General features: G+C 45.9%; 1 protein-coding gene across 1 annotated transcript in view; it reads right to left on the bottom strand.

Moving 5' to 3' along the window:
• Positions 1 to 16,934, bottom strand: part of LOC138665408 (oocyte zinc finger protein XlCOF8.4-like) — a 40,973-nt gene that overhangs the window by 10,541 nt on the left and 13,498 nt on the right. Inside the window, exons 8-9 of the mRNA XM_069752860.1 lie at positions 10,043 to 10,148; positions 2,486 to 2,569 (exon numbers count right to left, since the gene is read on the bottom strand). Coding sequence (XP_069608961.1) covers positions 2,486 to 2,569; positions 10,043 to 10,148 — 190 coding nt within the window. The remainder of the gene's footprint in view (positions 1 to 2,485; positions 2,570 to 10,042; positions 10,149 to 16,934) is intronic.

Raw genomic sequence — 16,934 nt, forward strand, 5'->3', positions numbered from 1 at the left:
GCCTTGCATAAAAAAGGGGGGGGGGGGGGCGCCGAGCCTTGCATATAAGGGGGAGGATGCCGAGCCATGTACACAAGGAGGAGGACGCCGACCCATGCACACAAGGAGGACGCTGAGCCATGCACACATGGAGGACGCCGAGCCATGCATTGAAGAGGGAGGACGCTGAGCCATGCATTGAAGAGGGAGGACGCCGAGCCATGCATAGAAGAGGAGGACGCCCAGCCATGCATACAACTAGGAGACCGGGGGAGCCACACATAGCAGGACAGGGATGAGGGGGCAATGCATACCCGGCTTATACACGAGTCAATAAGCTTACCCAGTTTTCTGTGGCAAAATTAGGTGCCTCGGCTTATACTCAGGTCGGCTTATACTCGAGTATACATGGCAAGTTCCCCCTTACCGTTTGGGGCCCTTCTGTTGGTGATTGCCATATTGATTGTGACGGTCAGTGGTGTCTTATTGTCTGCCTTTTGGTTTTCATCTTCATTTTGATCTTATTCACCTCTGCCTGTGTACTGGCAGCTGTGCCGGGGGGGGGGGGACTTCATTTATTTTTGTAAGCAGCCGATTGCTGCAGATTTTAATGATCCCTTATTGCTTCATGGGGGTCCTTTTAGGGAGCAGACCTATGTCATAATTTCTGGTTATACATACCCAGGATTATACTGGATATTAGATACTAGAATACAAAATCTTAGGCACAGACCACATAGTAAAGAAAGTGGTGTATGGCTACTTGCCACAACCACTCATTGCAAACGCTATGGATATACTCCCATCAAATTGTAAATTTGGATATTAGATACTACATTATTTATGGAACGAACTATAGGTTTCAGGTTATGTGTTATTATGTGCTGCTGATTTGACACTTATTTTTCCAGGATGCTGAGTGGTTGTATCCATATCTGTTTTTAATTATGTTTTATGTTACTTGTTGTATTATGTGCCAATAAAGTTTATATATAATTTTTATTTTTCGGTGTAGTGTGCATATTTTGCAGTAGTGCTTTTTTCTCTCTTTTTGATAGATTGTTTCTACTACTGGCCTTGCACCTCCCGTATTTACGGTAGTTTTAGTTGTGCACCTGGATTACTCTATTTCCATAAGGCAGACTGCTGACAGGTCACGGATCCCTCGGAGATCGCAGAGAGCTGCTACTGCGCAGGCGGGGCCAGCTTGGATGAGTACTTTTTTTTTTTTTTTTACATTTTCCAGCAAGATGGCGCCACCGCATGGGCAATAGCAGCTTTCGGATATCTATATAGACCAATAGTTGCTACTACGCAGGCACGGTGGGTGCCATTTTCAAATTGATTTTTTTTTTTTACACTTTCTCAATAACATCAAGATCAGTTATTACTAGGACACTAAACATGCATTTATGCTGCAGCGCAGCGGCCACAGCTGGCGCCTGCCTACAGAAGGTTTTCTTTTCTTCAGTATGTACAGGTTCATTATGCAAACTAGGGGCCAGGTCAGTGAGGGATCAGTGACCTGTCAGCAGCCTGCAATTCCCGGGTTCATGTGATATGCGTGCGGAAAAATCGGACAGTCTGTTTTTGTTCTCGCACCTGCAGACTTGCATTAGCGAGTCTCATCCAATTTACGCCTCCATACGCAGCATGCTGTGATTTTTTTCCCCTCACTCTGAATACAGGTGAGAAAAAGATAGCAATTCCGCACTGCCTTATTGGATAACATTGGTCCGAGTGCAATACGATTATTTTTTTTATTGGATTGAACTCGTCCGATTTATACGCCAGTGTGAGCGAGCCCTTATTCTGAATATTCGGAGTCCAGATTTAATTGTAGAAACTTTCCATATGAACATATAGCAGGAAGAGGGGGTGAAATAAGTCCAAAAGAGCTCCTAGAAAAAAAATGACCATAACATCTATACTCCAGCCAGAAGCTTGATAGCAGGGGTATTCATATATTTATAGCACAGAAAAATTATTACTGCAGCCAATATCTATGGCTAGACAGGACTGGAGCTGCCCAGTAGTCATAGGTAGAAAATCTCCATGTTGTATGAGAACAGATGTCATGGCTACTTTCTCTCTTCTCTCCAGGTTGTAGGCCTCTTTATCAATACAGTCTAAAAGAAAATATGTCTTTGTTGCAAATAGCAACCAATCAGAGCTTGGCTTTTATTTTGTAAACTGCTCTGGTAACATGAAAGCTGCTCTGTGATTGGTCATGATGGGCAACAAACACAGTTCTTCTTATAGACGGGCTTCATAAATGTGCCCCTGTGTTTTGTATCGTAGCTCAGTTGTATTTGTTAAAATACCAAACACATCATATGGACAAGAGTGGCGCTGTGTGACGTAGAAAGGAAACATATTTTTTATTTTAACTCTCGCATAACCCTTTCACATCATTCAATACAGCAATAAGAGTGAAACTGCTACAGAAAGAACTAACCTTCCTCTACACAAATCCACAAAATGTCTCTGAAAATGGACCACTAACCTCTTTCTTCAGGCACCTTCTCTTTTTCAGTCTGGTGCAGATGCGGGGTTTTTGCGTTCTCAGTCACAGACTTCTTAACCCATGCTGTATAATGATTATGTAACAGAAATATTAGTAATTAAAAAATATGTTATCTGCTGAATGTAATGGCTCATGTCTGAGCAATAATAAGGGACCGTTTTCACTTTATTAATGAAGAAAACACACAATAATATACAATAAAAAGGAATGTATGAGAAGATAACAAATTATTTATATCACACTGGTATTACAAATTTATTTCACAAACTTTAGGGTTTTTTTTAATTTATATTTTCCTGTAATGATCCACATTATAACATCCTCTGCAGCCAAATTGGCAGCTTTGCTGTACAGCTGGGGACAGAATAAGCAGTCTCATTATTATCAGGGTGGGTGGAGATTTAATGACTGTGGTACTGCTGAAATCCTTGATAAGCGAGTTTAGACACGCTAAACTCACAAAGAAGCATCTGTGAGCGTCTCACCACTCCCTCTCTGATGTCGGAGGGTAGTGTATATATGTATATACTGTATATTTATAGGACCTTTAACTATCATATCAGCTGCCAAACAATGTATGAAGGATGCTTGTGCCAAAAAAACCCCAGGGACACTTTAAAATAAAAAGTTCTTGCTGTAATATAATGAAAATATAACACAAATATTTATCTTATATATAGAGGTGGGTGAACCCGAACGGTAAAGTTTGGCGTCCGTACCGAACACCTACTGTTCGGGCACGGACACCGAACATGGACTTCACCAGGACGTCTGTGTTACTACCCGAACACCGGGTGTTTGTCGCACAGTCATGGGCATGGCAGCGCAGCAAACACTGCTTCTGATCATCCCCAATCAGAGAGCCGCGGCTCCCACGCTGTCAAAAGACAGTGCGAGCGCTCAGCTCTGATCGGAGGTATAAAGATAACCTCCGGTCACCCTATTGTGCGTAGTTTCCCACAAGTTATCTCTTGAGCAGCTCACAGCTCTGCAGTCTCATTACTTCCTTGTTGTTTGGAGGCGGGTGCTCCACCTTGAGTGACAGTTCTGGTGAGTAGCTTCGTACTGCTGCAGCACACATCAATAGTCTATTAATGTTCTGAAATCTTCACTTATCAAAACATTTATATATACGTAGAGCAGCAAATTTGAACAAGCACATGGCTCAGAAAAGTGAGTCATGATCAGGAAACCTGCTCTGTAAACTGCAGGAATGGGGAGGTGGAGATAAATATATGATGAGTATGCAGGAGTGATAAGAGAACCTCAGTCAGGAGCAGAGAGGGAGGGGGACAGAGGTGAGCAGCTAACAGCTGTATATAAATGGCTGGACTGGAGAGAGCTGACTGGGGTATCCTGGAATTTAAAGGGAGGGTGCCATGATTTTAGTTTTTGTATTAATAATTATTGATTATATAATCAATTATTTTTAATATAAAAGTAAATGTACTACTTTAATACTTTTTTATTTATTCATTTTTACTTTTGCCACTGGAGGCCGCCATTTTCATTAGTGTGGGTGTAAGTGTCTGGGCACGACACTTGCACACCTCACTTACGGCAGCCATGGACATAGGAGCCAACGGTCGGGCTCCGACCGCTTCTCCTGCCTCTCAGCTGTGACTTGTGCACGCCCACTGGGCTGCTACGTCACAGCTGTCAGAGGAGATTGCGGCCATTTTGTTTTTTATTTTCCTCTGTCATCGCACACACAGCTCAGTGTGTGCGATCATAGCAGGAGCTGCCGGGGAGAAGCTGCTGCTGGGAAGAGAGGTTCGAGGTAAGTATCTGCAGCCAGGAGCTGTGATTGCAGCCTGTACTTAGTATTACAGCACAGGCTGCAATCACTGCTCACTGCCGACCTGTTCAGAGCAGGGAGATCGTCACACTGCTCTGCCCTGAACATGATTCAGCACTTCCTGGGAGAGGACTGAAGGTAAGTACAGAGTTTTTATTTTCTTATGCATCTACCACTGCTACCTGCTCCTATATACCACTGCTACCTGCCCCTATATACCACTGCTACCTGCCCCTATATACCACTGCTACCTGCCCTTATATACCACTGCTACCTGCCCCTATATACCACTGCTACCAGCCCCTCTATACCACTGCTACCAGCCCCTATATACCACTGCTACCAGCCCCTATATACCACTGCTACCAGCCCCTATATACAACTGCTACCTGCTCATATATACCACTGCTACCTGCCCCTATATACCACTGCTACCAGCCCCTATATACCACTTCTACCTGCCCCTATATACCACTGCTACCAGCCCCTATATACCACTGCTACCAGCCCCTATATACAACTGCTACCTGCTCCTATATACCACTGCTACCAGCCCCTATATACAACTGCTACCTGCCCCTATATACCACTGCTACCTGCCCCTATATACCACTGCTACCAGCCCTTATATACAACTGCTACCTGCCCCTATATACCACTGCTACCTGCCCCTATATACCACCTACCACTGCTACCAGGCCCTATATACCACTGCTACCTGCCCCTATATACCACTGCTACCTGCCCCTATATACCACTGCTACCTGCCCCTATATACCACTGCTACCTGCCTCTATATACCACTGCTACCTGCCCCTATATACCACTGCTACCTGCCCCTATATACAACTGCTACCTGCTCCTATATACCACTGCTACCAGCCCCTATATACCACTGCTACCAGCCCCTATATACAACTGCTACCTGCCCCTATATACCACTGCTACCTGCCCCTATATACCACTGCTACCAGCCCCTATATACAACTGCTACCTGCCCCTATATACCACTGCTACCTGCCCCTATATACCACCTACCACTGCTACCAGGCCCTATATACCACTGCTACCTGCCCCTATATACCACTGCTACCAGGCCCTATATACCACTGCTACCTGCCCCTATATACCACTGCTACCAGCCCCTATATACCACTGCTACCAGTCCCTATATACCACTGCTACCAGCCCCTATATACCACTGCTACCAGCCCCTATATACAACTGCTACCTGCTCCTATATACCACTGCTACCTGCCCCTATATACCACTGCTACCAGCCCCTATATACAACTGCTACCTGCCCCTATATACCACTGCTACCTGCCCCTATATACCACTGCTACCAGCCCTTATATACAACTGCTACCTGCCCCTATATACCACTGCTACCTGCCCCTATATACCACCTACCACTGCTACCAGGCCCTATATACCACTGCTACCTGCCCCTATATACCACTGCTACCTGCCCCTATATACCACTGCTACCTGCCCCTATATACCACTGCTACCTGCCTCTATATACCACTGCTACCTGCCCCTATATACCACTGCTACCTGCCCCTATATACCACTGCTACCAGCCCCTATATACCACTGCTACCAGCCCCTATATACAACTGCTACCTGCTCCTATATACCACTGCTACCTGCCCCTATATACCACTGCTACCAGCCCCTATATACAACTGCTACCTGCCCCTATATACCACTGCTACCTGCCCCTATATACCACTGCTACCAGCCCCTATATACAACTGCTACCTGCCCCTATATACCACTGCTACCTGCCCCTATATACCACCTACCACTGCTACCAGGCCCTATATACCACTGCTACCTGCCCCTATATACCACTGCTACCAGGCCCTATATACCACTGCTACCTGCCCCTATATACCACTGCTACCAGCCCCTATATACCACTGCTACCAGTCCCTATATACCACTGCTACCAGCCCCTATATACCACTGCTACCAGCCCCTATATACAACTGCTACCTGCTCCTATATACCACTGCTACCTGCCCCTATATACCACTGCTACCAGCCCCTATATACAACTGCTACCTGCCCCTATATACCACTGCTACCTGCCCCTATATACCACCTACCACTGCTACCAGGCCCTATATACCACTGCTACCAGGCCCTATATACCACTGCTACCTGCCCCTATATACCACTGCTACCTGCCCCTATATACCACTGCTACCTGCCTCTATATACCACTGCTACCTGCCCCTATATACCACTGCTACCTGCCCCTATATACCACTGCTACCTGCCCCTATATACCACTGCTACCAGCCCCTATATACCACTGCTACCAGCCCCTATATACAACTGCTACCTGCTCCTATATACCACTGCTACCTGCCCCTATATACCACTGCTACCAGCCCCTATATACAACTGCTACCTGCCCCTATATACCACTGCTACCTGCCCCTATATACCACTGCTACCAGCCCCTATATACAACTGCTACCTGCCCCTATATACCACTGCTACCTGCCCCTATATACCACCTACCACTGCTACCAGGCCCTATATACCACTGCTACCTGCCCCTATATACCACTGCTACCAGCCCCTATATACCACTGCTACCAGTCCCTATATACCACTGCTACCTGCCCCTATATACCACCTACCACTGCTACCAGCCCCTATATACCACTGCTACCTGCCACTATATACCACTGCTACCTGCCCCTATATACCACTGCTACCAGCCCCTATATACCACTGCTACCTGCCCCTATATACCACTGCTACCTGCCCCTATATACCACTGCTACCAGCCCCTATATACCGCTGCTACCTGCCCCTATATACTACTGCTACCTGCCTCTATATACCACCTACCACTGCTACCAGGCCCTATATACCACTGCTACCTGCCCCTATATACCACTGCTACCAGCCCCTATATACCACTGCTACCAGTCCCTATATACCACTGCTACCTGCCCCTATATACCACCTACCACTGCTACCAGCCCCTATATACCACTGCTACCTGCCACTATATACCACTGCTACCTGCCCCTATATACCACTGCTAGCAGCCCCTATATACCACTGCTACCTGCCCCTATATACCACTGCTACCTGCCCCTATATACCACTGCTACCAGCCCCTATATACCGCTGCTACCTGCCCCTATATACTACTGCTACCTGCCTCTATATACCACCTACCACTGCTACCAGCCCCTATATACCACCTACCACTGCTACCAGCCTCTATATACCACCTACCACCGCTACCTGCCTCTGTATACCACCGCTACCTGCCTCTGTATACCACCTACCACTGCTGCCTGCCTATATATACCATCTACTACTGCTGCCTGCCTTTGTATACCACCACTACCTGCCTCTGTATACCACCTAACACTGCTGCCTGCCTCTATATACCATCTACCACTGCTGCCTGCCTCTATATACCATCTACCACTGCTGCCTGCCTCTATATACCATCTACTACTGCTGCCTGCCTCTGTATACCACCGCTACCTGCCTCTGTATACCACCTAACACTCCTGCCTGCCTCTATATACCATCTACCACTGCTGCCTGCCTCTATATACCATCTACCACTGCTGCCTGCCTCTGTATAGCACCGCTACCTGCCTCTGTATACCACCTACCACTGCTGCCTGCCTCTATATACCATCTACCACTGCTGCCTGCCTCTATATACCATCTACCACTGCTGCCTGCCTCTATATACCATCTACCACTGCTGCCTGCCTCTATATACCATCTACCACTGCTGCCTGCCTCTATATACCATCTACCACTGCTGCCTGCCTCTATATACCATCTACCACTGCTGCCTGCCTCTATATACCATCTACCACTGCTGCCTGCCTCTATATACCATCTCCCACTGCTACCTCTGTCCTGTGTAGCTAATCTAGTCCTGTGTAGCTAATCCTGTCCTGTGTACAGTATCACACAAGATAGGATTAGATACACGGCGCAGCACAGTATCACACAGGACAGGATTAGATACACGGCTCAGCAGTCAGTATCTAATCATCTCCTATGCACTCCTCTCCCCCCAGCGTGTCTTTCCCCATTGTGGTTTATTATTTTTGTTGTGGGAGATGAGGGAGTCGAGGATTATGCGTTCGGTATGGTATAAAAAAGATTAATAAAGGACTTTATTCTGGCCGAGTATTTACAATACATGTGAGATCTATGTGGCGGCATTATGGGTGATCTATATGGTATTATGTGAGAAGCAAATGGTGGTATGTGAGAACACTGGCGGTATTATGTGTGATTTATATGGTGGTATGTGAGAACACTGGCGGTATTATGTGTGATCTATATGGCGGTATGTGAGAACACTGGCGGTATTACGTGTGATCTATATGTTGGTATTATGTGAGAACTGTATGACAGTATTGTGATCTATTTGATAGTATTGTGTGTGATCTATATGGCGGTATTATGTGAGAACACTATGGCAGCATTATCTTCAGAAAGCGGACCCATTCTATGGTGGTTCTGGCTGAGCACCTGCACGCGGGTCTGGGGTAATAGAGGGGGCAGCATGACCTCCAGTTAGGTGTAGTCAGGGGAAGGCTGGTGAGGCAGCTGAAGAGAGGGGTCTCATTTTTATCGTTACTATATGGCTACATTTCCTTCCCAGCGTCACCCCGTACTTCGCCTGCTGCCTCGCTTTCACACATCGCCAGGACAGGATGGAGAAGACAGGATCTGAGGAGGGGAATGGGGTCTGCATGCAAAGTCTGGATCAGAACAGGCCATCAATCCGCAGAAATGTTTCCTGGATTTCTGTGGAGCAGACGGTTCATCCATGTGTATAAAAGACAGCGCTCTATGTACAATCCCTGGCTGCTCCGCACACCGAACATCGTGCCCCCCATAGACCAGCACACTGCTCTCCTGAAATACTCTGTGCTGCTGTCACCCTGCTCCCTCCACCACATATCTCCCAGAATCCTTGCTGCCTGCCATCCTTGGTGACTGTCTACTTGTCAGTATAAGGCTGCCGTCACGCTATCAGTATTTGGTCAGTATTTTACCTCAGTATTTGTAAGCCAAAACCAGGAGTGGGTGATAAATGCAGAAGTGGTGCATATGTTTCTATTATACTTTTCCTCTATTTGTTCCACTCCTGGTTTTGGCTTACAAATACTGAGGTAAAATACTGACCAAATACTGATAGCTTGACGGCAGCCATACTCTGCAGTCACCAACAAAATGGCTGCTCACTGGGTTCCTGAATATCATCCTCTCTAATCCCTTAGCAAACACCCAGAAGGAGAGGAGAGGAGACATCACACACATCAGCAGACTCCGCCCATAATTACTGCAGTGCAGTAATGTGAGCTATTTGTACACTAGGTTTTTCTGAAATTTCAGCAGCTGCTCCCCCTAGTGTTTAAAAGTGGAAATTCCAAAACTTTTCAAATTATTTTTCATATTTTACTAAATTATAAACAAACGATAATATTTTTTAAGAAAATGTAATCATTAATTCTTTACATTTTTACAATTTCTGAAAAAAAAAATTTTTTGATGGCACCTTCCCTTTAACTACTGCGCACGCTCGGCCAGGTTCTGGTGGCAACAAGCCATTCTACCATGAGAATATCACAAAGAAAAGCAAAAACACCCCCTCTATCTAGAAATAGATTTAGTTTTAAATAAATAACTTTAAAGAGAAACTAAGAATATTAACAGGTCACCTCTGTTGTGGTTTTTAGGAAATTCCTCTTCCCGACACAGCTCATCCCAATTTCTCACTTCTTCTCCATCTTCCATAGATTTCATATCAATCTTAAAATCATTACACTAAATAATAAAAGATGGAAAATACATAATACTAGCAGTCACAATGTAATTTTTAACCTGTTATTTTACTATGAAAGGGATGAGCAGATTTAAAGAATTACTTGGCTTAGCAACCCCTTTACTATGCTTTTAGATTCATACATTTGTAATTATATGAGAACTAGCTATTGAACCCGTTCTACGCCTGGGTGGCGAGCATTTATATTGGTATATGGTCTCCATCCTGGTATGTGCTGCTCCATCCTGCGTCCCCATCCTGTCATGTGCTGCTCCATCCTGTCATGTGCTGCTCCCATCCTGCGCCCCCATTCTGTCATGTGCTGCTCCCATCCTGCGCCCCCATTCTGACATGTGCTGCTCCATCCTGCGTCCCCATCCTGTCATGTGCTGCACCCATCCTGCGCCCCCATTCTGTCATGAGCTGCTCCATCCTGCGCCCCCATCCTGTCATGTGCTGCACCCATCCTGCGCCCCCATTCTGTCATGTGCTACTCCCATCCCGCGCCCCCATTCTGACATGTGCTGCACCCATCCTGCGCCTCCATTCTGACATGTGCTGCACCCATCCTGCGCCTTAATTCTGTCATTTGCTGCTCCCATCCTGTGCCCCTATCCTGTCATGTGCTGCTCCCATCCTGCGCCCCCGTTCTGTCATGTGCTGCTCCCATCCTGCGCCCCCATTCTGTCATGTGCTGCTGCCATCCTGCACCCCCGTTCTGTCATGTGCTGCTGCCATCCTGCACCCCCATTCGGTCATGTGCTGCTTCCATCCTGCGCCCCCGTTCTGTCATGTGCTGCTCCCATCCTGCGCCACCGTTCTGTAATTTGCTGCTCCCATCCATATGCCCCATACGCTGCTCCATAAAGGTTTATGGACCCAATAAGATGCTCCATATTATATGCCCCGTACACTGCTCCATAAAGGTTTATGGCCCCCATAAGATGCTCCATAGTATATGCCCCCGTACACTGCTCCATTATGGTTGATGGCCCCATAAGATGCTCCATAGTATATGCCCCGTACACTGTTCCATAGTATATGCCCCGTACACTGCTCCATAAAGGTTTATGGCCCCCATAAGATGCTCCATAGTATATGCCCCGTATGCTGCTGCGATATATATAAAAAAAAATACCATACTCACCTATCGTCGCTGGGCGCCGAGTGCTGGGGGGCCTGAGCAGGCGGGGACACCGGCATGCTGTGGGGGTCAGGTGCCGGAGTCGCCGCTAGCTCAGGCCCCCGACACTTGCTATATTCACCTGGCCCTTATCCAGCGCTGCGTGCCGCTCCGTGTTCCGGGTCCTCTGGCTGTGACTGTTCAGTCAGAGGGCGGCGCGCATTAAGCGTGTCATCGCGCCCTCTGAACTGTGAACGTCACAGGCAGAGGACCCGGAGGACAGAGCGGCGGGCAGCGCTGGAACGGGACAGGTGAATATAGCTCATACTTACCCTCCTGGCGCGTCCCTGCTATCCGTTGGAGATCGCGGTGTGCGTTCAGTGCTTACACATAACGCGATCTCCTGGGAGCATCACTCTGTGGGGTCCAGACTGAGCCGGCGCTTGCGCAGTCTATAAAGGTTTCGTACAGAGTGACGCTCCCAGCCTTATATTATAGATGCTAATAATAAGAATTACGTATTAATGATAAAGTCTAATCTGTTCCCATCTGAACGTTATTCAAATCATCCATTCACTTGCCGTTACCAAGAGCGCCTCTGTTCTGCATTACGCAAACATTACATTGATTTCCCTGCTGATTACTGCTGATCACTGGGGGCCTGGCAGGAATATACTTTGTGGTTAGTTTATTCTCATAAGTTCCTTTTAATGGCACTACCGTGTGCGTTGTGTGTAGTATGCCAGCTCAGTCCTAATACCTAGACTGCAGTATCCAAAGCTCAATACCACTGTCATGTAACAGACCTATGAATAAGAAGAATGTCCCCAAAACTATCATGTTATGTAAGACCCCTCGGCAAACAATATAGAGTGTGTTATATATACCTGGGAGAAATATAGCAATATCCCAGGATAAGAAACCAATCAAGCAACAATTAACCCCTTAATAGCCAGAGGTATTTTTGTTTTTTGCTCCACTCCTTCCCAGAACCCTAACTTTTTTATTTTTCGGCTTGTTTTTTTGCGGGAGTTGTACTTTTGAACTACACCTTTGATTTTAACATATTGCCTACTGGAAAACGGGAAAAAAGTGCAGTGAAATTGCAAAAAAAGTGCAAATCCACAGTAGTTTTTTTTTTTTTTTTTTTTACCATGTTCACTAAATGCTAAAACTGACCTGCCATTATGATTCTCCAGGTCATTAGGAGTTCATACACACCAAACATGTCTAGGGTCTTTTTATTTAAGCGGTGAAAAAAAGAATCCAAACTTTGTTAAAAAAAAAAAAGGCGCCATTTTCTGAGACCTGTAGCGTCTCCATTTTTCATGAGCTGGGGCCGGGTGAGGGCTTATTTTTTGCGTGTCAAGCTGACGTTTTCATTGATACCATAATGGTGCAGATACGTTCTTTTTATCGCCCATTATTGCATTTCATTGCAATGTAGCGGCGACCAAAAAAAACAATTCTGAAGTTTTGATTCTTTTTTTCTCATTCCACCGTTTAGTGATAGAGTTAATTTTTTTTTTTATATTGATCGGGCGATTCTGAACGCGGCGATACCAAATATGTGTATGTTTGACTTCTTTTTTTATGGTTTTATTTTGAATGGGCGAAAGGGGGGCGATTTGAACTTTTACGTTTTTTTAATATTTTTTAAAACTTTTTTTTCATTTTGAATGCTTGAACAGTCTCCATAGGAGACTAGAAGCTGCACTACTATGATTGGCTCGGCTGCATAAAGGTGATGATCAGATCGCCTATGTGTAGCAGAAATGCTCACTTGCTATAAGCACCGACTACCTGGCGGCGCTCATAGCAACCCGACAGTGACAACCATAGAGGTCTGCTGGAGACCTCTGGTTGTCATGCCAACCCATCGGTGACCCACAATCACGTGACGGAGTTCACGATGAGTGGGATTACGTGGCGCTTCCGAAAAGCGAGGGTTAAATGCCGCACGTGGATTGTGATTCCACCCGCGGCTGTTAGAGGCACATGTCAGCTGCTCAAAACAGCTGACATGTGGCGGGAAAGACGTGGGCTCAGCGCCGGAGCCCACATATCAAAGGGAGGGATTCCGACATGGGTGTACTATTACGCCCAACGTCGTAAAGGGGTTAATTAAAAAGTCGTAGTTACTCACCGATAACGGTGTTTCTCGGAGCCCATGACAGCACTACGGGGAGAGAGGGGATCCGCCCTTCAGGGACAGGAAACCTACAGATAAAAGGGCGGTACCTCTCCCTCGCATCAGTTGGTTTACAGAGCATCGGAGGACCTCCAGGTTAGTTTACAACAGAGAAAAAATCATATTACAACATTTCTTAAAAGAGGAACCCCGTGCCTATACTCAAACTATATACAGTATATAAATTATATGTAATTAAAGGTGCTCACCGCACACGTGATGGGAGGGAATAAGCGAGTGCTGTCATGGGCTCCGAGAAACACCGTTATCGGTGAGTAACTACGACTTTCTCGGTCTCCCATGACAGCACTACGGAGAGAATTGCAGAGACTAAGCTTAGGGAGGGACCACCGCCTCGAGAACCCTTCGTCCGAAGGTTAAGTCAGACACAGAGGCTAGATTTAATCTATAGTGTCTAAAAAAGGTCGATGGTGATGACCAGGTAGCCGCTTTACAGATTTGCTCTATTGATACCTCTGACCTCTCAGCCCATGAGGTAGCTACTGCTCTTGTGGAATGTGCTCTTATACCATCTGGGATCTCATTCCCCGAGGATGAATATGCCAAGCCTATCGCCTCCTTTATCCACCTCGCCAAAGTACCCTTGGATGCCCGAAATCCTTTTCTGGGACCCTGGAAACAGACAAACAGAGAGCCTTCCTTCCTATACTCTCTGGTGGAATCTAAATATTGGATTAGGCACCTTCTGACGTCTAGATTATGGAAGTTCTGCTCTTTCTCATTTTTTGGGTTTGGACAAAAGGATGGCAGGGAGACTTCTTGTGACCTATGGAACTTTGATGCCACTTTTGGCAAATAGGCCGGGTCAGGTCTAAGAGTGACTCTATCATCTAATATCTTAGTGAAGGGTGGATTAGAGGATAAGGCTTGAATGTCACTTATTCTGCGTGCGGATGTTAACGCTACCAAGAGAATGGTTTTAAGTGATAGAGTTTTTATGGGAATCGTCCCTATGGGTTCGAATGGAGGACCCGTTAACGCCGAAAGGACTAAATTTAAGTCCCATGAGGGCACTTTCTGAGCGACTAATGGCTTTGATCTTGTCACCGCCTTAACAAATCTAATTATCCATGGGTTGGCCGCAATATTATGGTTGTAGAGTGCTCCTAGAGCTGCTATTTGTACTTTAAGAGTACTAACCGACAACCCCTGTTCCAGACCTTTTTGTAGGAACTCCAATATTTTAGGAATTGAGGGCCCATCTTGGACTTTTACTTTGGAGACGGACAGAAATTTTTTCAAAAGTTTTCCCATATATTCTAGTAGTGATGGGTTTTCTACTTTTTAACAACGTGGTGACTAAGTTATCTGAGAAACCCCTTTCTTTTAATAGTCCCCGTTCAAAAACCAGGCTGTCAAATGTAAGTTCGATTCCTGTGGGTGGAAGATCGGCCCTTGATGTAGAAGGTCTGGTATATTCGGCAGGACCCATGGGTCCGAGACCGAAAGCATCTTCAGCCAGGAGAACCACGTCCTTTTTGGCCAGAACGGGGCTATGAGGATCATTTTCGTTTTGTCCTCTCTGACTTTCCGAATGACTGCCGGGATCAGAATAGTTGGAGGAAAGGCATAAGTTAATTTTTGAGTCCACGGAATCATAAAGGCATCTAGAGCCTGTGGATTCCCTATCGGGTTCAACGAGCAGAATTTTTTCACCTTTTTGTTTTTGTAATTGGCGAATAGATCTATTGTCGGTGCTCCCCACATTTTTGTGATCTGATCGTAGATGGAATGGTTTAGGGACCACTCTCCTTGTTTTAACAGCGATCGACTCAGGTAATCTGCTCTCTCGTTGTTTGAACCCTGAATGTGTAGCGCAGAGAGGGATAGTAGATTTTCTTCTGCAAGGTTGAAAATTTTGGCTGAAGAACTCATGAGTGCCTGAGACCTTGTTCCTCCCTGGTGGTTTATATACGCTACAGTCACTTTGTTGTCTGAAAAAATTCGGACATGATGTCCCTGAATGTAGGCCAGAAAAGAAAGAAGAGCCTGAAGCACTGCCCAAAGTTCTTTTTGGTTTGAGGATGCTGATATTTCCTGAACTGACCAGGTTCCCTGGGCCACTCTGTCCCCCATATGAGCCCCCCACCCTGTGGGACTCGCATCGGTTGTTATCACCCGGGATATTTGTGTCACCCAAGGAACTCCCTTTGATAAGTTTTGGCTCTCTGCCCACCAACGAAGGGAATGAATAACTGAGGAACTCAGGGTGATTTGACTTTCCAATTTGTCTTTTAGTATTGACTGCCATTCGAGTACGTGCCACTGAAGTTCTCTTGTGTGGAACTGTGCAAAGGGTATCGCTGGTAGGCATGAGGACAGAGAGCCTAGTAGTGACATTGCTCTCCTTAGAGTCATGGAAGGATGGTGAAAAGTTCGCGATATCATGGCTAATATGTTGTCTTTTTTGGGGTTTGGAAGTCGGCATTCTTGTACTCGGGAGTCTAATGTCAGACCTAGGAACTCCTGTACTTGACAGGGTTCCAACTTTGATTTTTTTAAGTTTATGAGCCACCCCAAGTCCGTCAAGATAGTCATTACCCGGTCCCTCTGTTCTTTGCAACTTTGGGCCGAGTTGCTTACGATGAGAAAGTCGTCTAGGTAAGGGACTATTAATATATTTTGTTCCCTTATGTGGGCCATCATTTCCGCTATTACCTTCGTGAATATTCGAGGGGCTATAGAGATTCCGAACGGAAGAGCTCTGTACTGAAAAAATCTTAATTGTCCTTTTATGGGAACTGCCAATCTCAGGAATTTTTGAGACTGATTGTGGATGGGCACATGATAATATGCATCGGTTAGGTCTATCACGACCATGTAGCAATTTGGAAACAGGATTTTTATGGTGGACTTTATTGTTTCCATTTTGAATTTGTAATTTTTTACGTATTTGTTCAGGTTTTTTAGATTTATAATGGTCCGAAAGGACCCGTCGGGTTTTGGTACTAAAAAAAGAGGGGAGAAAAACCCTTCTCCTACTTCCTGAGGAGGGATTTCTTGAATTACAGATTTTTGCAGTAGGGAAATGATTTCTTTCTCTAAAGCTGCTTGTTCTGCCACTGAAGATCTTATTTTTGTTTCTATGTACTTCCGGGGAGGAAAAGAAATAAAATCTATTTTTAGACCGTACTGTATGATGTTTAGAATCCAGGTGTTGTTGGATATTTTCTCCCAGGCGGGAAGGAAAGATGTGAGTCTTCCCCCTACCGTAGGCACAATGTCATTTGGCGGGTTTTTTGTCACGAGAGGTGTTGCCAAAGAGGTAACCTCTATCCCTTCTCCTGCCTTCTTCCCATTTATTCTGCTCCCTGGGGGGTCTGCGGCGGAAAAATCTCCGATTCCGAAAGGACTGCCTGAATGGGGCTGGGCCCAAATTTGGAAACCCTTTCTTTTTGTCTCCTGCTTTTTGGAGAATGTCATCCAGGGTCTCTCCAAACAGAAAATTTCCTT

Source organism: Ranitomeya imitator, chromosome 2 (genome assembly GCF_032444005.1).
Source record: "Ranitomeya imitator isolate aRanImi1 chromosome 2, aRanImi1.pri, whole genome shotgun sequence".
Classification (NCBI taxonomy): Eukaryota; Metazoa; Chordata; class Amphibia; order Anura; family Dendrobatidae; genus Ranitomeya; species Ranitomeya imitator.